Source organism: Eulemur rufifrons, chromosome 29, assembly GCF_041146395.1.
Source record: "Eulemur rufifrons isolate Redbay chromosome 29, OSU_ERuf_1, whole genome shotgun sequence".
Classification (NCBI taxonomy): domain Eukaryota; kingdom Metazoa; phylum Chordata; class Mammalia; order Primates; family Lemuridae; genus Eulemur; species Eulemur rufifrons.
The window spans coordinates 48,080,098-48,106,123 of record NC_091011.1 but is presented as its reverse complement, the minus strand read 5'-3'; the positions used below and the strand labels follow the sequence as shown (position 1 = coordinate 48,106,123).

General features: G+C 33.8%; 1 protein-coding gene across 1 annotated transcript in view; it reads left to right on the top strand.

Annotated features, from left to right (window-relative positions):
- Positions 1-26,026, top strand: part of CDK14 (cyclin dependent kinase 14) — a 521,120-nt gene that overhangs the window by 237,034 nt on the left and 258,060 nt on the right. Inside the window, exon 7 of the mRNA XM_069461904.1 lies at positions 16,984-17,046. Coding sequence (XP_069318005.1) covers positions 16,984-17,046 — 63 coding nt within the window. The remainder of the gene's footprint in view (positions 1-16,983; positions 17,047-26,026) is intronic.

Below are 26,026 nucleotides of genomic sequence, written 5' to 3'. Positions count from 1 at the left end.
TTCTTGGTTGGAAATAATTCCATTAGAATTTCAATGAGATTTCTCCATTGTTGTCCTGTTTCCATTGTTTCTGTTAAACTATCTCTATTTTCAGTGCTCTGAAATTTGCTGATGAAGTCAAAAAGAAACTAAGGTTCAGCTTAATTGCCATTGAATTTATTTCATATCAATCTGAAATCTCATGTCCTTCCATTTTTTTTGTAATGCAACAGCTTTATTGAGATACAATTCATGTAACAAAATTCACTCTTTTGAAATATACAATTCAGCGATTTTTAGCATGGTTGTGGAACCATTACCACTACCTAATTTTAGAACACTTCATCACCCTAAAAAGAAACCTCATACCCATTAGCAGTCACTACAAATTCACCAGCACCCCTGCTCCCAGTAACCATTAATCTACTGTATATCTCTATAGATTTGCCTGGACTTTTAATATAAGTGGAATCATATCAATAACTGTGTGACCTTTTGTGACTGGCTTCTTTCACTTAGCATAATGCTTTTGAAGTTCAACCATGTTGCAGCATTTCTCCGCACTTTATTCTTTTTTAAGGCTGAATAATACTCCATGTTATTAATATACCACATTTTATTTATCCACTCATCAGTTGACGTACATTTTGTTTTTTCCTCATTTTTTGGGTATTGTGAATAGTGCTGCTATGAGCATTTCTATACAAGGATTTAAGTATCTGTTTTCAATTCTTTTGGGTATATACCTAGGAGTGGAATTGCTGGGACATCTTATAACTCTATTTTTAACTTTTTCAGAAACTGCCAAACTATCTTCCAAAGGGAAGGTACCATTTTACAATCTAACCAGCAGTGTGTAGGGGTTCCACTTTTTCCATACCTTTGCCAACACTTGTTATAATCTGTTTTTTTTTTTTTTGTTAAAGTGGGTATTTAGCAGTATCTGATTGTGATTTTGATTTGCATTTTCCTAATCACTAATGATGAACATCTTTTAATGTGTATATTTCCTTCTTTTGCAAGAAATTAAATTATTTTGTTGTGATTTCCTCCCTTTATTTTCTCTTTTCTCTATTTTTAGATATTTTATTATTTGAATGTTGGACCTCCAGGGTTTCTCTTCTAATTTTCTTGTCTTTTCTCTCCCATTTTCTAATTCTTTTTTTCCTTTAGCTCAACCTTAAGGGACATTTCTTCAACTTTATATTTCACATATTCTATCAAAATTTTTAAATTTAAATTTTATTAATATTACTAATTTATGAGGTACATTTGCTCAGATTGTATCATTTGTTAATATCTTTTCTTATTTCAAGGTTGTAGTATCTTTTATTTCACTGAAAATATTAATAATAGTCTTTTTAAAGTTTTTCTAACAGCAAAACTCTGTTTCCACCAAGTTGGTTTTCTTTTTTTCTTTTAGTCTGTTTTGGGCTCTCTTCATATTATTAGAGGCTTTGGTTAGATAGCTGGTTCAGAAACAACCTGACTGGGAATGCTAAGTGTGTGGGTAGCTGGTTCGCCATGAATTTCACTGTAGAAACTGACTAAGCCATTTGGTTGAGAAACCCTTGATGTCAGTATCCATCTTTCCTGCAGTGCTGTAAGGTTCCCAGGGAAAATTCTTCTAAACTCCTGCATGGAGGATAGAAGATTAGTTGCCATTCCTCTGGAAGCAGAGTAGGAGATAGGACCCCGCTTAATCCTTCTGTTTCAGGGTAGTATTCCTATCCCTAGCACATTGGATTTCCTAGTTCAGACTCCTGTTTCACCCTTTCTAGGTTTGGAAGGGGCAGTTTTCTGTATAAGCAGGGTAGGAAACAGCATCTAAGGAGTAAATAGCTGCCAAAAAGACTTTCAACCAACGTTCTATGTTTTAGACTTCCACACGTAGACCCCCACTTCCTGGTGCCACCAACTGCTGAGCCTTTTGGTTATTCTGTGCATGAATAGTGCTGTTTCTAGGCTTCCCCCACTGCTAGTTTACTATTCCGTTTGGCTGGTTGTTTGTGTTTTGCGTTGCTAAACTTGCTACCATCTGTTTTGGAACTTCTAAAATTTGGTGAGTGGGAATTCAGGAGAGTACAAAGTACATGCATATGTTCTGTTTGCCATCTTTACCTTGGAATTGCATCCATTCTTAATAAGTTTAAATATGAACAAATGCTAAAGATTATCATTGTGTAAACCACTATGTGATTAGATAATTTTTTTCACATTAATGCTCGTAAAACATATATCTTTGCTATGTATCAATTGTCAGAGTTTATCAAATGTGACAAGGTTAGTGGGAGTGAAGATATTTGAATTAACTGTTATGAGATTATTGTCCTGTCAATAAAATTACAGGCACAGGAGCAGTGTCTAAAGTTAGAATGTGCTTTTATTAGGATGTCCTATCTTGATAGAAAATATTTTTGCTTGATTTGCTGGTTAGTCATGGCTTTGTTTTTTGTTATAGTTTGTTATGATGATTTTGGGATGTTGATACACGTATAGACACACATTCATACCTTTTATATTATTTTAAAACCAATAAGAACATTTTTACAATGTAATTGTATGTATAAGGAAATATACAATGATGAAAGGTTGTGATTTTAAATTTTAATTATTAAGAATATATAGATTTTTCATTTTTCAGTTTCATTATGTTTTGATTGCTAAGTATTATTAGAGATCTCATTTTAAGAAAATGAACTTCAGTGTTCTGAGTTAACATTCAACTTCAAGTGAGTAATTTACTCCTTTCTCACTGGCACATCCAAGCCCAGTTATAAATTCCCAACAGATGCTCATGCCTCATTTCTGTTTCATAATTTGGGAACTGAAAAACTAATTTGTCATCGCAGCTATTTGCTAAGTAAGAATTTTCCATCTTTTGGGGTTTTCCTTTTTTGTGAACACACGATCTTTGTTTTAAGGCTTTGGATCTCAGTTATGATCTTTGTTCCAGCTATTGTCAGGGACGTTTGGAAGAGTGAGTTGATTCTCTTTTCTCTCCTTTCTCTTTCCTTACCCTTTTTACTTAATAGAAAAAGGATAGAGAAGTTAGAAGGTGCAAGTGAATAGAACATGTTGAGTATTCCAAGCTAGAATTTTAGGAAATATATTAAAGGAAGCCATGTGACTCTAACAAGAACACAAAAGTTCAACAATGCTGAGGGAAAGAGGTATGGGGAGAATATGATTAGTAATATTATCGGATATTTATTAGAGAAAAAGAAAGGTCTAGAGATCGGCTTTCATTTTTTAAATCAGATTTCAGCTGACTAAAAATACAATGAACTGAGTGGTATCTTTTAAAGAGTTCAGAGGGCAACATGATCATTCTTGTTTGTCATCATGACATCTGTATAAGATGAATGGGCAGCTAGACTCCCTTAGAGCAGGGACTGATTTCTCATTTCGTGTGTTTCATATTACCCACTGCAGTGGGCACTCTATAAATCTTTGCCAACTTGATAGGGTTATTTTCATAGAATAGGTACATTGAACACAATGTGTGTGTGCATGTGTGTGTGTGTTTGTGTGTGTGCGTGACAGATATAGATTCATTTATCAAGGTTTTCATTAAAACACCCTTATAGAGTGTAGCAGACATAGAGATATAGTGGCTATATTCTCCTTTAAGGAAAAACTTGCTGCCAGCTAGGGGAAATAATATCAGCACAATTCCTCCAGCTGTCAGCCCCTCCAGCATCTGTTTCAGCTGCAGAGACTCATCCTGAATGAGGTCATGCCTTTCCCCAGGCATCCTGTATCTGGTGACTGTGAAATGTGAAGGTATAAAGGTCCTGTCATTTCTGCCCACCATAGGACAACTCTGGTGACACGTTGGCTGAGGATTTATTGGCCAGTATCACAGTTTGACTTCCGTTGTCCAGTCTTGCTTCCTTCTCTTTCTCCTACATTTCAGCTAATAAAGATATTTTATTCCTTTTATATAGTAGACATACTGTATTTCATCCTTCACCTGGAGAGTCCAACCTATGCCAAAGAGTAATGAAGATTAATTTATAAACACAGTTTAAAACAGATTTGTTATCTTTTAGGGAAGTCACTGTCAGAATAAAGGGTTCTGATTTAAGTATCCTAGTGTACAAGACATTATGTTAATACCAGAAAGTCAGATTTTCAGAGTTCAGAAGGAAAAAGCTAACATGGTATAGCAAGAATTTCTAGAAAAGTTAACTTTAGATGAGAAGTAATTGAGTGAGTTGGTGAAATTGTAACATTCGTTTAAAGTTACTGAATTCTTGACAAAGGGTTTTTTTAAAATTCAATACAAATATATATGTATATATATCTATTTAATATTCTTACTATATTGTTACTGCATTATCAGTGAAGAAAAAAGATGAGTAGGGTTTGCCTAATGTGGAAGACTGTATCACTATTCTCAAATATTTGTGTTCCACTTCCTGCAGGAAGAGTACATCACCTTTCCCTATTGAAATTGGTCATGACCATGTGACTTGCTTTGGCCAATGAATTGTGAGCAAAAGTTGTTTGTTATTGCAGCAAACCTGGCCTATTCTGACTGATGTAGCCCAAATTACTTACTATCCAGTCACCTCAGAGAGAGTCAATGCTACCATTTGTTATCTTTGAAGACTTCTTTTATGATTTATATTCACATGTTTTATCTGTGTTATATATGTATTTTGTTTATGTGTATACTACATTCATATACTACACACTTTATTAAATCTTCGATACTCACAGAAGTTAATGCTATTATCATTCTGAATCATTTACTAAGGTTATACATCAACGGTTATCCATATTTTGAAATTCATGCACCCTTCCTATTAACATAAACATTCCATGCTTGTCTTTGATGCCATTTTAAATTTTGGATAAATTTTAAATTTTTAATAAAATAAATTCAAGTAATGATAATTTCAAAATATTTTATTAAGCTGTTGATTCTGACTTTTTAACATTTAAAAACCACAGCTTTTCTCAATGAGGGCACTAAGGCAGCTTGCTTATCGCAAGCTTTTGTGTCATAGGTAGTGTCAAGGGTCAAGCACAAGTGTGGTTATCTTCCTTGCCATATATGGTTTTTGCTGTGTTTTCTATCACAATGTTAATCGTGATAGAAATCATTATTAGCAGCTTCATATGTTGATGATAATTACACGCCAAGCCTACTAATTTGTTTTCAAGTAAATACTGAGAAATATTTTACCCAAATTTCCAAGTATGATTTTCTGAAGTTATTTTTAGTAATTGACTCAAATTTGAACACCAATAACTTCTTTTTAAATTTTGCTGAGACTGACTTTCAAATGGTATTTTTAGCCCCAGCATGAGGAGAGCATTACCTGAATTCATCCCAGCCAGACTAGGTGGGATTTTATCTTTCCCTTGAAATTTTTTTTCAGTAACCTTTTTCTGGCAAGTCAGACAAAGTCAAGAGAATGAAGGGATATTTTTAGCTCTGATTCACTGACTACCTAACTAGATTTTGGCATAAAAGCTTAAAACTTATAAGAAGAAGTAATGATATTGGTCTTTGTTTCTTAAAGTTTCACAATTCTTATTCAAAACATCAACTATATCTGCCAGATATACCAGGCCCCTGGGAAAGTTATTATCTTTGAAAGTTTGTAAGTGTCTAATTATTAAGAAAAATATAAAACAGTTCTTTTTTCCAGGGTATCTTTAATTTAATACCCATTCACAGCAGGGGATTAGCACATTTTCTTTATCCATGGACTGAACAAAGCTAGTAGAAAAAAAGAAGAGAGAGTGAAGACTTGATCTTTGGCAAATTTTTTTTTATGACAGGCAAGTCAGCAATTTGACTTTTGGCTGTAGATGCTGACAAATAGTTTGGAATTCCTGCTCCATTTTAACTTTTGGCAATACTCAGAATACAAGACTTCATGAAATTTTTTCCCCCTCTGCGATCTGAGGTCTTTTTATTGTTTGCTATTTAGAGGTACTTGAACGAAAATGTTTACAATTCTGTGGATTCTTAACAGTATATTCTACTACTTCTCAATTTCTTGTGCTTCACAGCATTGTACTCTGTAGGTGAAAACTTGAATTTTAAAAGATAATGTTGATGTGATCATTTTAGTCATTGAGTTTGAGAAATCTAAATTACTTTTGCTCCTTTATGTACACTATATTGAAATAACTAAAGAAATAAATTTTTTTTTAAATTACAGAGACCTTACCTAAAAGTACTTATGTTTCAGCTTTGCCACAAGAATAGCAGTATAAATTGCTTCTTTCATCATGCATAGCAAACAGATATTTCATATACTTTACTGTTTGCCATGATCTGGTAACTTTGTTATTCTATATTTTGTGTATTACCACCAGCCAGGAAAATTTAGATAAACTCTACATTTGTAATATAAATTTATTTTTCAAACAGTTTCTGCAATTTAAGGGATTTTTGATTTGTCCTATTGTGGTCTGTAGCCCACGACTCTTGCCCCATAAAATAATCAGATATTCATGACCATGTTTAAGAATTGCACAGTGTTTTGCATTGCAAAATCTTAACAACATTGCTTTTAATACACCCTTCTGTATTTTCTTGGAATAAAACCTCCTAAAATTGTTACCACTGGGACAAATGTTATGAAGAAGGTTATAAATGTTTCATTTTAGTTAAGAGGAAGAATATATATTGACATTTATTTGATTGTCATTTTCCCCACAGTCGTCAGTAAGCTTCTAAATTGTGAATACTTTCTTATTCATCTGTATACATTTTACAATACTTCACCCATTATATGAGCTTGAAAGTAGATAATAATTTTTTGTTGGTATGCCAAAAAATATGGGGTGACAAAATTAAAAAATTATGATTATTTCATATTTTCCTTTTGGTTATGTGTTCCAGAATTACAAGTTTTTACATTAAGCATAACACGTACCTGAAGCTTATTCGGTATGATTCATAGAGTTTTCTGAGCCACACATATAGTATGATCATTCCCTATGTGGATGTTACTCTGACCTCTTGGAACCAAGATTATTAACAAAGGCTCTATTATTCTGTTTTACAGTAAGAGAAAGTTATTTCAGGATGGCCACATTTGATTCTTCTATTTTCCCTCTCTCTTTATCTTTTCTCTCCTCTTCTTTAGTTCTGTCTTTCTAACTCTTTTCATTCATGTTGTTTTCACCCTATAATTTTGGGATCTTTCACATTTCTGGCGGGGTGGCTCCAGAAAATGTTTTCAGAGTTAAGATGTTCCTGAGAACTATTCCAGTTCCTTTTTTCTTTCTTTTGTTTCAAGATTTGAGTCCAAAATATTTTGTGTGAACCACTTTGTTAACCTTTTTAAAACATTTCTGAGGATGTTTGATGATCAGAACATTTCATTCTTTTACCCGTTGGCTTTTTATTTTTCCTCTAAAAAATTGGCTTGGCTTCAAAATAGCACGAACATATTTTTAAAGTGGTTATTTGACTCTGTTAAAATTTGTTATACGATTTAGCTTGTGAATGGTTTGCCAGAGGGCATATATATCATACTGTGTAGCCCTTTTCTCTGGTTTTTGAAGAGAGGACATTTTGCTCAGTCTTTTAATGCTTGAATAGCACATGGTTATGGATTGGTAGAATGTTATGCTTCCAGAAGATTTCCCCGAATTTTTTGAAACTTCCCAAAACTATACATTGAATTTATTTAATTTAAAAAAGAAAATTATTTAGACTTTCTGTAAGTTTTAAAAGTAAACAAATTGTATATAGATATGGATATAAAAATATGTTTGGGTTTAAGAATTAGCTCCTACAAGATTGAAACTACTTCAGATGCTTGAGATTTTGGAGCATGAATGGCTGCCTTCCTTTTATCAGAGAAGAATGGTTTGCAGCAGCCTGACTGCCTGGGCAGAGCTATATAATCTGTCTATCCATGATGGCATTGCCAGAAGCCATATAGTAAGTTTGTTGTTTTAATGGAAGAGATTTTTCAGGTTGCTGGTTTTACATGATGGGGATGTGTTAGGAAATGCTTCCTGTTCCAGTCGTCAGCCCCAGGCTGCCCATGCATTTTGGATTCAGAAATGACAAGTGAAACCATTTAGGCAGAATTATGGGACAGCTAAGACACATACAGGTTATTATGACCAAAAAGGAGAACGAGATTACATGATACGATTAAAAAGAAATGGCTAATTTAATTAGGAATAAACTATTGCACTGTGATTTCTACTGGAGAATTTTTATGAAGCATAAACTACTGCGTGTGTTACCTACCTTTACCCTCCTTAGGACATATATGTGTAGTTTACTGGTAGAATTTCAAACATTTCCGAAGTGGCTTAAAACCTGGTAGAAATGAACTAACCCAGAAAAAGACTTTGTAATATGTCAAATAAGTCTGTGCAAGAGAACAGTGGAATGTTTGAGAATAACATGTGTTTGGGTGATGTGGAATAAATGGAAGACCATGTTGTCTCTGTTGTCAAACCACGTCTTATACAATATGAGGCACAATAATCTAGTTGTAATTAGAATCTCTACTTCAGAGGGGAGACACAGCACTTTTGTACTAGTTAATGAATGTCTTGTTTTTTGTTGTTACAGATGATAGGAAATATTAATGCATTAGAATAAAACCTAAATAATGTTTGATAAAATATTTGCAAAGTTTCATTTTGTAATCATTGTTTTAAAAATAGGCCTCTCTGATACATAGTGGGTACAAATTTCCTCTATGAAACATCCTGAATGCTGTGATTTTGTTTTAAAGGATACATTGGTTAAAGTTTTTTTTTCCCCCCATCTTTTCTGATTAATGAATGCTTTCCATGTTTTGGAACTCACAACAGTATAATTTCATTAATTAGGATTTGGGAGTGAATTAGATGAGTACTATAAAGCTTAACAGGCAAAGGTGTAATCTCAAAGTCAATTTAATCTTGTGGACTGCATATAATAGAGCAGGCTGAACCTAACTGCTCAGTAATTTGATGTTTTAATTCTTACAGCAATGTAGGCTGATTAAAACAGCGATTATACCTAGAGGAAAATGGCATTAATTGCTGTAGAAGAAAGGAGGTTTCAACTTTTATAAGTTTTCTTCAGTTGCCTCCAGTGGTAACAATTCTCCAATAAATTACAATGAGCTACAGGTGAAATAGATTAAAAACTAAAAGGCTAGTGAGTTAATCCGCAGTTCATGACTACTCTTAAGTGTGGTTTTAGTAAGAATGTGTGTGGTGTGTCCCAGACATGGGACGATGTCAATGAAGGTGACACTGGCCAGTGGGAGAGTAAGTGTCAAGGCAGTCACATTTGCTGCCTTGGTCATACTAACAGTTACTGTCATTGCCATAAATTTTGGGACCATATGGGGTACTATAGGAGAGTGGAAATTATTTCCCTTTTCCTTCTGAAAATTGTGAATTTCTTGGTATGATCTCTTACCATCAAGAATACTAAAGGTTCTTTATACTGGGTCATTTACCTAGAGGAGGGTGGGGTGTCTAGAATCAGAGTTGGATATGGGCCTTTTAAACAGTCAAGGATCAGTCAGGGAAAGGAGAGCTCTGTATTTTTATGCTTCCAATTTTCACATGCTTTCAACTAGTTTTTAAAAATCCCATGTTTTTCAGTCATGTTTCCACTTAATTTTTTTGTTTTGTGAATCAAGTTTTTAATTTCAGAATAAAATTATAACTGAACTGTGGTGTTTAAACATAAAATAAGTATTCCTATTAAAGAATAAAGAGGCTCGGAATTATCTTCTGTAATCTTTCCCTATTATGCTTGTGAGACAGGTTTTTTTAGTGTTATTAAAAACTATACCAAGCTTGAATATACTGACTCTTCCTCTTACTGTTAGTGGAAAATTAAATGAAACAGAAATTAAGGGTGTAGAGGCTATATTTAACATAATTTCAAAATGAGGATTTCTGTTGGTTATCTCCACAGAATGGCTTCCTTATTTTTAGCCTATGTGTGAAAAAATAGGGCTATGCTATTTTCAGTATCACATATTGGCAGTGCTTCTAAAGAATATCAAAATTAGCTGACAAATATTGTGGACACCGTGTTTAACATTATGGAAGAATGGAAACAAATACTTGTTGTCAGGAAGGGGCTTTATTGGATTCCTACTTGATGAGAAAAGTCCAGACTGAACGCCAATGTTAATGTAAAAGCAGAATTACTTTGAGGAACTTGATATCTCATGAATAGGAGGTTTGATCATTTGAAGAGTCAACAAATGGAAAACTTCACTTCATGTATAATAAATTAGACAAAATAAAGAGAAACATAAGCACATACTGAATGGTGAAGTCTACTTAACAATTGACCTTTAATTGTTTCTGCCCTGGAAACTGGGCAAAATTTCAAGTCCGTGAAGCTGAGTTTCAGATGGCCTTCTTACCAGTGGCTTTAGGTGGAAAGCTACCGCTTCTTTCCCCTGACCCAGGGTCAGATTTTAAAAAGGGTGAGGAGATGGAGAGTGGAAAATATGCAAAGGTGAATGTCATAGTCCAGCTTGTTCCTCATCTTTTCCTTTGGCTGGCCTCTTTGTCCTGGTCCCTGTCTGAGGAATTGTTCTCCACTCAGGCCGATTTTAAAATTGTCATTGTATGCATAATTTATCGCTCTAGTTTTCTGTCATGTCTTTCCTATTAAGCCTCATGCCTGAGTGCAGCACGTGACTAATATTAGTCATTGTAGTTCTTGGGTCTGCATATAATTGAAATCAACTGAGATTCACCTGTGTGAAAGTGCTTATGAGTAAAAAGTCTTTTCGATTTTCTGTGGTCTTTCCATGCCCTGTCTGTTTTACAAAAAGATGTTTCTGTCTTGCCTTCTAAATTGATCCAGTCAGAGAGAAATGCAATCAATGTGGGAAAACCCAAATTCTAAACCTTGCAAACTCTTTTAAGGAAAGCACTTCTTTTGCCTCCAGGGGGTTGTGATTTCAGATACTGCTTTCATATCCCTTCCCCCATAAATATTCCTGCACCTATGTAAATAAGCAAATAAATGCTACCTGATGGGTAATCAACAGTGGGGAAAGAGGATCCTGATTTTGAAAGGAATGTATTCTAGTATGGGGATGGAGCCTTTAGAGAGAGCCTTTCTGCTCTCCCTCCATCTTCTGCTTGGTCTGTAAGTCTAGGCATAGCTTCCTTTAAACCCACCCACTTCACAGAAGGTTGATGTGCTGTTCCCAGGCATTCAGGTATAACCCTGTCAGACATTAGCACTGCTAATGGCATCATCATGAAGCACAGCAGTGGTGGTGGAGTGGATAAGAGGGGAGGTGTGGGAAGATGAGGTGAGGCATAGCGCAGTGAGGGAAAGAGGAGCTGTTGGCACAGGGCCAGAGTAGAGCTTGGAGGAGAACAATGTTTTTGATATGCAGTTATCAGGGATCTAGTCTATAAGTGCTCCTTTTGATATTAAAACAAGAAACAGCCAGAGATCAAGACAGATGGATCTGAGATTATCGGTGTCATCCTGGGAGAGTGATGTGTTGGTCATGTGCCATAGGGCCTTCTGTTTACAATGTTTATATCCAGAATGACTTTGAAAATTGGAATGACAAAGAAGTGCCTTCTGGCATCATTAAGTTTGGTTCTGTTTTTCTGGACCAGTATAAATCATAAGGGTCACATAATGACTAGAACTAAGGAGAGAAGTTATAAAGAAAGAAGAGATGTATGGTAATGAAACTTGTAATTTAGGCACATCTAATGCAGTTCCAGGCACAGTACTGTGTATTAAAAAAGAGATAGGGAAGAGAAACAGTTTTTAATGTAGGTAGAAATTTGTGAAACATCGATGTTAGGGTACAAAGTGTGACCTCTTGTTCCTTCCTCCACGTGATATTCTCCAGACTCTTGCCCCTAGTCACTCAGAGCAATCTGAGGTTAATGATGCATTTGCTAGACATAGTTTCAGTGGTTGTTTGTAGAGAGTGGTGAAATGTGAATGAGAATGTCTGGGCATGGAGACAGGAAGAGCACATATGTAAGGATGAAATGCTGCCTCTAGAAGTTCTAGTTTTATGACTGTATTTATCATTCCCATTTTTAATTGCAATACTTTCAACTATTCCTCCCTATTTATATCCCTAAAGACATCACAAAAATCATCATCATCATCATTGTCATCAGAATCATTATCTTCAATTGTATCTACCATGTGCTGGGCAATGTTCTGAAACTGTTATGGATATTTACTCATAAATTTTCACAAAAACTATATGAAGTAGGTACACTAGGATTATCCTCATTACACAGATGACGATAATGCTGACGTACAGAGGTCAGTGCATCCTGCTAAAGTTTGCACAGCTAGTGACAGCCAGGTGTATGGGGGTGCTGTGGGCACATGCACACATCACATTTTCCTGCCCTACATCTAAAGAAATATGGATTTTAAAATTTAAAAGATTTGGAAAAATTTTTATTAAATTTTCAAAGATCTCCATTTCTGGAGGTGATCTGATCTTTTTCCTGCAGTTCATGATGCTGTTTTTATTGGACGTACATTCAGGAGGTCATCGTGTCTACCTTAAGGATCAGGAATTTTTCCCCTGACTCCTAATATGTTTCCCACCCCTCCTCATAGTTTTTGTTGTTTCATTTTAAACAAAAAGCTTGAATGCTTTTTTCTTGGATAAGATTAAAATAATTCATAAGTATGTAAAATCCACACAATGTTTGCTCTATGAGAGCAGAGACTTTGTCTTATTTACTTATGCAAAGTCACCATTTAATAAATATATGTTATATGTAATACTATAAAAGTTCTTTTATACTTCTGATCATTCTACGTCTTTAATTTGTTAATTTTAGAGGATCACATTAATAGATATTCTTGTGTTGAACTATTTCTTCATTCCTAAGATTAACCTTGTTTGGTCTAGACGTGTTAGTTTTTTAATACAATATTGAATTCTAGTATCTACTACCATAATTTTTAGAATTTATACATGGTCATAAAGAGATTGGTTGTTTAGTTCCCTCTGTCCCTTCATGGTCTTTGCATGGTTTGTCATTGTTGCCTTAAAGGAGTAGGAAGCATCTTACTCCCTGTGCTCTGGAGTAATTTGTATATGTTACTTGAAGGTTTGGGAGAATTTTCCATTAACACCATCTGATTTTAGTACCGTTTTAGGTATAGCTCCTCAATTCCTCTCTCTTACAGAATTAAATTTAGTAATTGATGTTTTATTTAGAAAACATGAGTTTTGATGTAGATACCAAACGTATTGGTTTAAAAGTATTTTAGTACTCTAGTTTACAGTGCTATATGTTTATAGTATATTTTAAAATCTCATTTTTAGTGATGCTATTTTTCTCATTCTTAATATTCATTGCATCTCGGCCAAAGTCCTCACTTAAAAAAAAAAATCAGACTTGTCAAAGATTGGTTTGTTTTATTGGGCTTTTCAACAAAGTAGATTTTTGTTTAATTGATCAAACCTGTTGTTTTCTAGTTTTTCTCTTTAATTAATTTCTACTACTAACTCCATTGATACCTTCCTTCTATTTTCTTTGAGGCTCTCTGTTGTTCGATATTCTCTAGCTTTACTTTGTTGGTTGTTTTATTTCCAGTCGTTCATATGTTAAAATAAATGCATTTAAAGATGTAAATTTTCTTGTCAGTAATGCTGTTCACTTTCCATTGCATTTCTCCTTTTCTCATTCCTTTTCTTCAACTGCTTTTCTTCCTTCCTTTTTTAATTTCTGCTACCATTGAACTTAAGACACTACTGAAGAAGCATTATTTTATAAACCCTAAGAAAGAAAAAAATGTACCTGATTAAGCTCTGATTGAGTGCTTTCTTATCATTCAGAATTTTTATTTTATGCTTATTGAAAGAGTTATATAAGTTTTAATTCTGGTACTTAAAAAAGAAATCCTACCTGAAAATTTCAATAAATAGTTTCCAGATAACAATTAGGGCTCATCATTCACTCTTCTCCCTTGTTTGTTGATGACTCACATAATTGAGTAAACTTTGCAAATAGAGCAAAATAAAAAGTTTGCTGAAACACAGGCAATGACAACTATATTCCAGTCACTGCTTGGGTTATAGTAAATGAATGTTGTTATTCCAATATCAAAGATGAAAGGAATTGTATGTCTTAGAGTTGATGAAATATGGTATATTTTGATGTTAATTTTATTCAGTTGAGAGGAAGGGGTATAATATGATTTCTGTTTTCTGGAAATTTTTGAGATTTTTGTCTTTGTCTAATACATTGTCAGTTTTTGTGAGTAGGCTATTTGTATTCAAAAAGCATGTGTACCATGAATTTATTTATATATATTTATATTATAGTATATATTATAATATATATTATATATTCCTATATGCACACACACCACAAAAATTAACATGTCATTTAATTGTCTTATTCATATCCGTTATAGCCTTAATTTTTTGGCCAATCCCATTTGTTGATTTTTGAAAAGAGTGAGGTAAACCCTTCAAGATTTTGTAAAATTTTCAGTTTCTTCTATATTTATCAATTTTTGCTTTATATTTATGTGTCCTATTGCTAGATGTGTATTATATACATGTTTCTTAAATCCTGTTATGCTTGAGTTACATTGATATATCTGTTTCCTTTTTATTGATATTTACCATTATAAATAACAAAATATAGATAATATAAATATTACAAAGTATTATTTTCAGACTATTTTGGTGTTTTGTTATGTATTGTTTCTTGTTTATGATTTTGAGTTTGTATTTGGGAAACAGTATGAATTCGATTATTTTTGTTTTGTAAACTGAAATTTTATGTCTTTAATGAGAATTTTAACACATGGATGTGTGATTATTGGTATGGTTGGATGTACTTTCTATTTACCATTTTCTTTGTTGTGTGAAGCATTGAACAAATTAATACATTGACTGCGACACTAGAAAAAAAAATTTTTCCTTGGAGCCATGGTGTTTTATTACAAAAATAGAATAAAAACTTCTAAAACAAAATGATCCTTTCTAATATAATGAACAATTTGTTATTTTTAATTGTTTTCCATGTGTGAGTTATATGCAACTTGAGAAATAGTCCTCACTGCTTCCCAGGTGAAGAGGCGTGATTTACATATGCTTCCCAAGGTCCAGACTTAAAACTATTGTGAGTTAAATACAACTCACATGGCAGTTAATGTGTTAAATACAGTTCTTGCTCTCATGGCTCGTATTGTATAATGGACAGTATTTTAAGTAATACCTCTCTTATATATCACATTATAAGTAAAAAAATACTTTTTCATGTACTGTTTTCAAAGACAAATGTTTTCATGGTTTTTATTTTGTTTGTTTTTGATTTGTTTTTGTTCTTTTCTGAGGGTGGTGTTATTCCTATTTGAAAGAATGGGAAAGTTCATAATACAAAGTTACAAAATGGCAGTGTGGGGTCCAAATTTATTCTTCATTTCATTAAATGCATGAAATAAAATTTCTATAGAGTTACTCATGAAAAACTCCATGGAACTCATTATAATGATATTAGATTTGTTTTTAATGTGCTATCTTATACTATGTAAAACTGTTTCTATCTGTATTTATTTAGTTTCTTTTTCTCTATGTCTGAAATTTTGCCTGGACCAGAGAGACAATAATTTTCAAACAGAACATGGTTTACACCCTCATGGAGTTTGATCGATTTAGAAGCTAGATACCTTGGGTATGGTCCAAGATAAAGACAATTTTGTCTCAGAATGAATCTAAGAGCATTTCTGTTGTTCCATTTTCTTTCCCTTTGCCCTTCAGGTGGCTAACTTCCTTCATACTCTACTGGTGTCTTTCATAGAAGTAATTTCTTCCAAAGACCTTTCTCAAATCTCTAGACCACATTAGGTTCTGCTTCCTATGCCCTTGAGCATTTCCCAGTACTATTCTTAAAATAATACACAGCTGTAATTACCAGCCTTTTTTTCCCATTAGCATCTGTTTCATTCAATTCTGTGTCCTTAATGACTAGTGTAGTGCCTGGAACACAATAAGGGCTCAAGAAGTACATGATGAATGAATGAAGGCTAATTTCTGCTTTGTGTCCTGAGCATTTACTACCTGGCATGTGATAAAAATGCAAAAATGGAATCTGAAATGTTGTCACAATGGCTATAGCAAGGTTCCTGAATATATTATAAAACTTGTAATTCCTCAATAATTCAAGCCTGATATTGGGGCACAAATGCTCGTGTTCATTGGCTTTCACAGAATGATTAAATGTTTCATTGTTACAAATGTTATACTCTAATAAGAGAAGAAAAATGTGAATAGTAACTGGACATGCTTTTTGAAAATTCTATATTGTTTATAATATAGACAGAAAAAGCATTAGGAAAAAATATACAATTGTGGGCAAATTGAGCTCAGCATTTTTTTAAAAACAATAACAGCATAAGATATTATCTAGGAATATTTTTTTTAACTTATTTGTGAATGCATTTGTCATAATTTATAATTTTGAAAGTATTTCTATTAATTTCTAAAGTATATATGCTCAAATATATTCAGGAGTTCTGAAAACCTGAAAATTATTTTTTTGTGAATATAGATATGAAAAATAAGTCTAAAGATTATTTTTACTAGCATAATCTATTTATAGTATTTTTATCTTTATCTCATATGAAATAAATAACCATAACTTGCATTTGCCGTTGGAAAATATGAGATAATTGAAATTGTAATTGGATTGGTTAATTGTGTGTGTCTTTTTTAGTTAAGGTATATGTATGTATATTCAATGAAGAGGAAATCAGACACTTAGCAAATTATGAACATGTATTCCTTTTAATAGACAGATATGTTTAACATAAAACAGAGCCTAGAGGTAAAAATGATGATTCAATTTGGTGAAAATTGGGAGTAGGGAAGTATACAACTACATACACTAAAAAATCCACCCACATATCTTGTTTTTGCTTTGCTTAGAAGGTAATGGTGACTTTGAAGTAGAAAAATATTGATTTATCATGTTATAGCCAGAGGGATATTAATACATTTACCTTTTTTCTTCTAGCACACTGATTTATGTCAGTACATGGACAAGCACCCTGGGGGGCTGCATCCAGATAATGTGAAGGTAGGAAAAGATCTTTTTAAGCAAAGAGTTAGCATTCCTGATGTGTATTTTTTTTGAGCTGAAGTCTAACATATCTACCATAACATTTTTAAATTTTCAAAAATTTTTGTGTAAAGAAAAGTAATATTGAAGTGAACCATGGTTATTGCTTTAATTTAGTTGTTGGATACCATGTTTTAATATTAGATATTTTCACTGGAATATTACTGTTTTGATGTTATCCTATTTTATTTTTCATGGAGAAACACTTGCTAACAACTAAGAACCACTGGAATCATATTTAAACACTATTTTTTTAGTAGAGGGGTCTCATAATTAGCTTGGATCCCATCCTGAAGTACCAACTGGTTTTAATGTAAAGCATCATTATGATCTAGAACAATGCTGTGATGGGTTCACAGTGCATGTTTTTTCATTTGTGCACACAAGCAGATTTTACTTCCTACTGCTCTTTTAAATTTCTTTTACTAGAAATTTGATTACTATGTGTAAAAAGAACTAAATTTTCCTAAAATTTGACCTAGCAGCCATCTTGGGATATTGCTCCAAACTTCAAGTTTGCAACAGGAAAGTCTTTCTTGACATATATTAGGGAATTAGAAGAGACCAAAGTTATATCTGATATAGCTTAATGACGTGCTTACATTTTGTGATTCAAGTGACTACCTTTCGTGATCCTGAGAACCAATTGAGTATTATCTATGTATTTGAAGTAAAATTATTCATCTCCATTTCTTCCCATTTATTATCTATACCACTCTTTGTACCATGACATGTTTTTTCTTTTGTACTTTTTCCTTTGCTTGTAGAGGTATATATGCACATGTGGTATTCTGTGTGTTTATTTATTTTTCCTTTGTTAAAATGATATATATTATTTTTCACTTAAAATATGTCATAGATATTCTTTAAAATCAATACATTTCTATTTAGCCTTTCTAAAACTAATAACTGAATATTATTCCATAGTATGAAGTTTTTCTAATAACTGAATATTATTCCATAGTATGAAGAAATCATGATTTTTTATTTTTAATTATTATGGATACATATAGTTGTATATCTTTATAGGATACATGTGATATTTTCGTATAGGCATACAATGTGAATTCATCAAATCAGAATAATTAGGGTATCCATCACCTCAGGTATTTATTATTTCTTTGTGTTGGGAACATTCAATATCCCCCTTCTAACCATTTGAAGCTATATAATATATTAACTGTGGTCATCCTTCTGCGGTATATAGATCACTAGCACTTTTTTTCCTCCTATCTAGCTATCATTTTGTATCCTGTAACAAAGCTCTCTGTATCTCTCCCTTTCCCCTACACTTCCCAGCCTCTAATATCTTCTGTTCTACTTTTTATTTCTATTGTGATCAACTGAGAACATGCAGTGTTTAGCTTTCTATTGCTGGCTTATTTCATTTAACATAATGTCCTTCAGTTCCAACCACTGCTGCAAATGGCAGTAATTTCATTATTTTTTATGGCTGTGTAGTATTTGATGGTGTATATATACCACATTTTCTTTATCCAGTCATCTGTTGTTGGACACCTAGGTTGATTCCATACCTTGGCTATTGTGAGTAGTGCCACAATAAACATGAAGGTACAGATGTCTGTCTCTTTGATATGATTTCCTTTCCTTTGGATAAATTCTCAGTAGGGGGATTGCCAGATCATATAGTAGGTCTATTTTTAATTTTTTGAGAAACCTCCACACTGTTCTCTAAAGTAGCTGTACTAGTTTGCATTCCCACCAATGGTGTCTGAGAGTTCCCTTTTCTCTGCATCCTCTCCAGCATTTGTTATTTTTTATCTTTTTTGATAATAGCCATTTTAACTGGGGTAAGATGTAAATACAAAAATGATTGTAGTTTTGATTTGCATTTCCCTGATGATTAGTGATATTGAGCATTTTTCATATATTTGTTGGCCATTTGTATGTCTTCTTTTGAGAAATGTCTGTTTGAATCCTTTGCCCATTTTTTAACCTTTATTTATTTATTTTTTGCTGTTCAAAAATTAACACAAAATGGATCAAAGACTCAAGTGTAAGACCCAAAGCAGTAAAACTACTTGAAGAAAACATAGAGGAAAGGTAATAGGACATTGGTCTGGGAAAGATTTCATAAATAAGACCCCAAAAACATAGACAACAAAAACAAAATAAACATGGGATTATATCAAACTAAAAAGCTTCTGCACAGCAAAGGAAACAATCAATAGAGTGAAAAGAAAACCTACAGGATGGGAGAAAATATTTGCAAACTACTCATTCAATAGGGGATTAGTACTCAGAATATATAAGGAACTAAACCATATTTTTAAATATTCCTTATTCATGGTTCTTAGGGTTGTTTCCAGAATGTTGCTATTATAAATGATTCTAGAGCTGATGTTAGTGTAAAACCTTTATACTCTTATTTCTCTTGGATATCTAGCTAATAAATTTTTTTTTATTAAGGCAAAAGCACAATATCTGTATTAAAGAATTTGACTGGAATATTTGTAAATTACAGAGGATTGTTTCTCTCTACTCTCACTATCATTGACTCTAATCAGTCATTTTAATTTTTGCCATTTTGATCAGAAAAAAACGTAATGTCTTTTACGTTGGCATTTGCTTGACTGCCAGTGGCATTGAGTTTGGGGTACCCAGTGATGTTTCCTGAGCATTTGTATTTCTGCTTTTATAAGTTGCCTCTTCTTACGTAATTTCCATTTTTTTCTATTGAGTTGTTTTTATTTTTCATAGTAAGTCATAGGTGTTTTTTTTTTAACACTTGTTACATTAACAGTGAGGGTTTTTTATGGTGGTCAGTTACATTGTACAATTTAAAAGTGTAGGAGCTTGTAGGAACTCTGGCAAAACATTGTTTTTTAAGGAAATAATAGAATCATTGTGGTACTTATACTCTGTTTATTTTTCCTATACCTTCTTTTTATTGTGGTTTTTGTTTTATTAATAAATTTCCTTTCTTTAAAATTTTTTGACTATTCATTTTTCTTAAAAGTCCGTATACATTCACATAGCTTTTCAGAAGTTAGATTAGGGAAGAAATTTTAACAGATGAAAATACTTGTTTTACTAATCTTGTCCATGTTCAAGTCCAACTCTAGATATTAGTATCATAACATGAACATAATTTTATTTTTCTTTACATTAAAAATCTCAAATTTGAGGCCAGGTGTGGTGGCTCACCTGTAATCCCAACACTTTGGGAGGCTGAGGCAGGAGGATCCCTTGAGGCTGAGAGTTCAAGACCAGCCTGAGCAGCATAGTAAGACCCCACCTCTACAAAAATAGAAAAATTAGCTGGGCATGGTGGCATTCACCTTTAGTCCCAGCTACTCAGGAGGCTGAGGCAGGAGGATCACTTACTTGAGCCCAGGCATTTGAGGTTGCAGTGAACTATGATGACGCCACTGCATTACTCTACCCCACACAATAGAGTGAGATCGTATCTCAAACAAAAAAACAAACAAATTCTCTATTTATACATTCACATATTCTGTTTTTAGGATTGATTGGTTTCAAAATCAATAGTACAATACATCGTCCTTCCTGTTTCCACTCCATCCCTGGGAATCTGTAGAGAGTGCAACTAGTGAGGCTCTGGGGCGCCCAGAAGTCCGCCTGCCACAGTGGAGTCAGCAGGTCCTCTGAGCTGACTTTGACTTCCTGGATTTCAGTTTAGTGATAGGATTGAGATTGAAGAACTAACTGAACCTTTTCAAGGAGTCATGATGTCACTGCACTTTTATTATCCCTGTTCAGTTTTCTCCCCACCCCTCTGTGTGTCATTAGTTATAGGTAAGTGTTAGTGCAAAATTTTGTTGGCAAAACAAAGAAAAAAGCTCATCCCACAAAGCATTGCTGTGTTCTCTGTCCCTAGGCCAGTGTCATTTGTGATTTTTGTCCCATTTTTACTGTACATTGTACATCTTCCATTACATTTTATTTTTCCTTATTTTCTAGTGGTCATGGGGATATGGGTTTCCAGGTTGCTGTCTTTCAGTAACTAGGCTGTACTTCTTGAAGCTGTATTTCAGCAGCTCTTATCCAAGCTTCATATACTTTTCTTTCATCTCTGGCTATTCATCATACTTCAAATGCTTAGTGTTTGCTACCCATTCTAAGTCCAGGTTGCACTGTGGAAATAAACAAGGTTTAATACTGAAAGAGTTGGTGCCTCCTAGGATGTGATGAGAAACGTAACATTGAATGAGATGTGTAGTCAGTATAGAAATAATGGCACAGGAATTATATGTGACACCTACAGTGAGCCTAAGTATTAGTTATATACACCAGAGATTATTCCCACTTGGAAGTAGTTTAACATGGTCACAGATCGATGCTCTGCTACAATTTTATTTCTAAAAGAATGTGATGTGATTTACCTCTTATATTTTTTCATAACTGAAAAGTAGCAAAATATATTGATATATAGGTGTCCTTTTCCTCATAGCTAGTGAAATCTTTGATTTCTTGAGAATTTTCCAAAATGTCCTAGACAGTCTCAATTCTTGGCATGTTTAAGCAGCAGTCCCCAACTTTTTTTGCACCAGGGACTGGTTTCATGGAAGACAGTTTTCTTCACAAATCTCAGGGGTGGCAGGTGGGGTATTGTGGGGGGGTGTGGTATGGAGCTCAAGAGGTGATACATGGCCCATTTCCTAATAGGCCACAGACCAGTACTGGTCTGTGGCCTTGGGGTTGGGGACCACAGCTTTTAAGGATACCAGAAAACCTCAATAATCACCTAAGAGGTCTTCAAACAGGATTCACAATAAAGTCACCTGTGAAGCTTCAAAAAAATATATATCAAGTTTAAAAGTCAACATAATAATGGAATTTGTAGCCAGAACAATCAGGCAAGAGAAAGAAATGAAAGGCATCCAAATTGGAAAAGAGGAAGTCATGATTGTCTTTCCTTACAGAAGATGTGATCCTATATGTAGAAAAACCTACAGACTCCACCAAAAACCTCTTAAAAATGATAAATGAATTCAGTAAAGTTGTAGAATACAAAATCAACATACAAAAACCAGTAGCATTTTTATATACCAGTAATGAACTATCTTAAAAAGAAATCAAGAAAGCAGTCTCATTTACAATAACTACAAAAAAATAAAATAAAATACTCAAGAATAAATTTAACCAAGGAGATGAAAGGCTTATATAAAGTAATTACAAAAAACTGATGAAAAAAATTCAAGAGTACACAAATGAATGGAAAAACATTCTAGATCATGAATCAGAAGAATTAATATTGTTAAAAATGGCCATACTACCCAAAGCAATCTTACAGATTCAATGCAATTCCTATCAAAATACCAATTACATTCTTCACAGAAATAGAAAAACAATCTTAAAATTCATTTGGAACCGCTGAAGTACCTGGATAGCCAAAACAATACTGAGCAAAAAGAACAAAGCTAGAGGCATCACACTGACTATAAAATACACTACAAAGCTCTAGCAACTAAAACAGCATAATATTGGTATAAAAACATGTATAGATCAATGGAATAAAATATAGACTCAGAAATAAACCCACATTATTTACAGCCAAATGATTTTTGACAAGGGCACCAAGAACTTACATTGAGGAAAGGACATCCTCTTCAATAAATAATTCTGGGAAACCTGGAAATCCATACGCAGAAGAATGGAACATGCCCCCTGTCTCTCACCATGTACAAAAATCAATCCAAAATTGCTTAAACGTAAGACCCAAAACTAAAACAATGAAAGGAAACAGAGGAAACATTCCAGTACATTGGTCTAGGCAAGGATTTTATGGCTAAGACCTCAAAAGCACAGGCAACAAAACCAAAAATAGACAAATGGAACTATATTAAACTAAAAGCTTCTGCACAGCAAAGGAAACATTATACATTGTTGAACAAGAGAAAATATTTTCCAACTATTCATCTGACAGGGGACTAATATCCAGAATATACAAAGGAACTCAAACAACTCAATAGCAAAAAAACCAAATAATCCTGTTACTAATAAAAAGTGAGTAAAGGATCCAAATAGACATTTCTCAAAGGAAGACATACAAATAGTCAACAGGTATATTAAAAAAAATGCTCAGCATCACTAATTATCAGGGAAATGCAAGTCAAAACAGTGAGATACACCTTACCCCAGTTAGAATGGCTATCATCACAAAGACAAAAAATAACAAGTGCTGGAGAGAACGTGGAAAAAAGGGAACTCTTATACACTGTTGTTTGGACTGATATCCTGATATCAGTATGGCAGTTTCTCAAAAAACTAAAAATGGAACTACCATTTCATCTGGCAACGCCACTACTAGATGTCTACTCAGAGGAAAAGACATCATTATATTAAAAAAAAATACCTACGCTTGTATGTTCACAGTAGCCAAGATATGGAATCAACTTAAGTGTCTATCAATGGATTAATGGATAAAGAAAATGTGGTATTTGTATACAATGGCATACTATTCAGCCATAAAAAATAGTGAAATCCTGTTATTTGCAGCAACATGGTTGGAATTGGAGGTCATTATGTTAAGTGAAATAAGCCAGCACAGAAAAGAAAGATATATTGTATGTTCTCACTCATATAATGGAACTACAAAAGTTGATCCTGTGGAGGTAAAGAGTAGAATGATAGTTACCAGAGGCTGGGGTGGGTGGGAGAAGAAAGCTTGGTTAATGAGTACAAACGTACAGTTAGAAGGAATAACTTCTAGTGTTTGATAGCAGAATAGGGCAACTATAGTTAACAACAATACATTGCATATTTCAAAATAACTAAAAGAGATGAAATGTTCCCAACACAAAGAAATGATAAATGTTTGAGGTGATAGAGATTCTAAATAACCTGATTTGATCATTAACATTATATGACTGTATCAAAATACCACATATCCCCCATACATATGTATGAATATTATATATTGATAAAAAAATTATACTAAAAAAAAAAAGGAAACGTGGGCATGTGTTCAGACCCTGGGATGGGAGCCCAGGCACCTCCCATGACCCACAGTGTCCCCTTTCTGTTCCTGTGGCCCTGCACAGCTAACTCCCCAGCTTGGAGGACATGTACACTTGCCAGCAATCCTGACCTCTTGCTCTTCCACAGCCCTGCAGCCTGCTGGCCTCCACTGCTCCCACTGTTCCATCAGGGGCTGGGCATGACTCAGAATAAGAGGGGAGCTGGGCAGGTTGAGGAGGGAAAGTGGAGGTCATGCAAGACAGGGCCAGGACCCGGGTGCTTCAGAAAACAGATGTCATGCGTCAAACTAGATTGTAAGAGTATCCCATGAAGGATCTCATCAGTCCAAGAGATCAGACCTCAGGAATCCAGGTGATTTTACAGGGAAGACCTCAGTCAACAAATAAGTAACTTGGATGAAGCCAAATTGCTTGCATTGATTGGATAGAGTAACATAGGGGAGGAAACTTTTAAAAAATACACCATTAATAATCTCTGAGAGGTAAAAGAAAGTACATCCATAAAACAAGAATGCTGTATTATTTTTAAGAAGGAGAAGTTAGTAAAAAAAAAAAAAGAGCTCTTGGAAATTAAAAATGTAACAAATTAAAAATGACAATAAAATAATTGAAGATAAAGTTGAAGAAATTTGCCAGAAAATAGAGCAAAAGTACAAAGAGGAAAAGTGGGAAAGTATCAAAAAATTAGAGACCCAGTCCATGGAATTCAATATCTGAATAATCAGAGAGAAAAAGAAAGCAGGGAATCATTAAAGTAATAATCATTAAACTATATCTTTTTCACTTATAAAGGATGTGAATTTTTAGATTAATGCCTAGAACATTTAATAAAATAGACTGACAATAATGGCCATTATTGCAAAATTTCAGAACACTTGTTCAAAGAAAAATTTTAGAAAAAGTAAACAGGATTTACTACACAAGATGAAGAGTTACGATGGCATTAGACTTTTCAGCAGCAACACTGGACGGGAAATGGCAATGGGCCAACTGAAAATTCAGACATGAAAGTATTTCCCACCCAGAATTCTATACAAACTGTCAACGAAGTGTGAGAGTAAAAGAATTATTTTCAATTGAAACTTTTGCCTATCTTACATCCTTTCTCAGGAAGCTACTTGAGGATGTACTCCACTAAAACTCAGGAAATATAATATACCAAAGAAGAGAAGATAAAGAAACGAGGTAACAGAGTGCACCTCAGAAGAGAGGTGAAGGAAATCCCCTGGGCAGTAATGAAGAGAATCCTAGGATGACAATTATGCCTCAGTCTGGGAAAGTAACCCACTTGTCCATACAGGTCAGAAGTCCCCAGGAGAGATTTCATACAGACAGTAACAGTGTTAGATAGAGTGCCTAATACATTCGAGTAGATTTACAAGATGGGAATAGAGTTTGGAGTTGAGTAAGTTATAAACACAAAGAAAATGAAAACAAACCAACAAACAAAAGAACTAGATTATACCAACACCAGGAAAAACAAATTTTTGTGTGGGGGTGGGAGGGGAAGGGATTCACAGTAAACTTTGTGGCTCATCTGTAAATAACATTTACATGATCACAATAATTTAAGCATTGAATTTTGATATAATAAAAAATAAAACAAACAAAAACCAAAAGTGATTCTGCTATAGGCAAGCCCATTCCAGGACCAGCATCCCAGAGCAGTGGTCCATTCCAGCCCCCACATTTCACAGAAAATAAACATCAGGATCATTGAAATGATGGAACGTGGTAAAGGGCTTTTGGGCTCTTTGTCCGATGTTCTTTGCCCCACAGCACATGATTAATACATTAAATTACTGTAATTTAGCTTGATGATTTGTGGCTTTATAAGCACTCATTCCCATAGGTTTGTCATTTTTATATTGAAGATAATAGTGATACTTTCTCTGAGGGTATGGAAAGTTAAAAAATAGATGCAGCTTAGTAATGCCTTCTGTTTTGGCATCTGAATTGCAGTGCATGGAAGC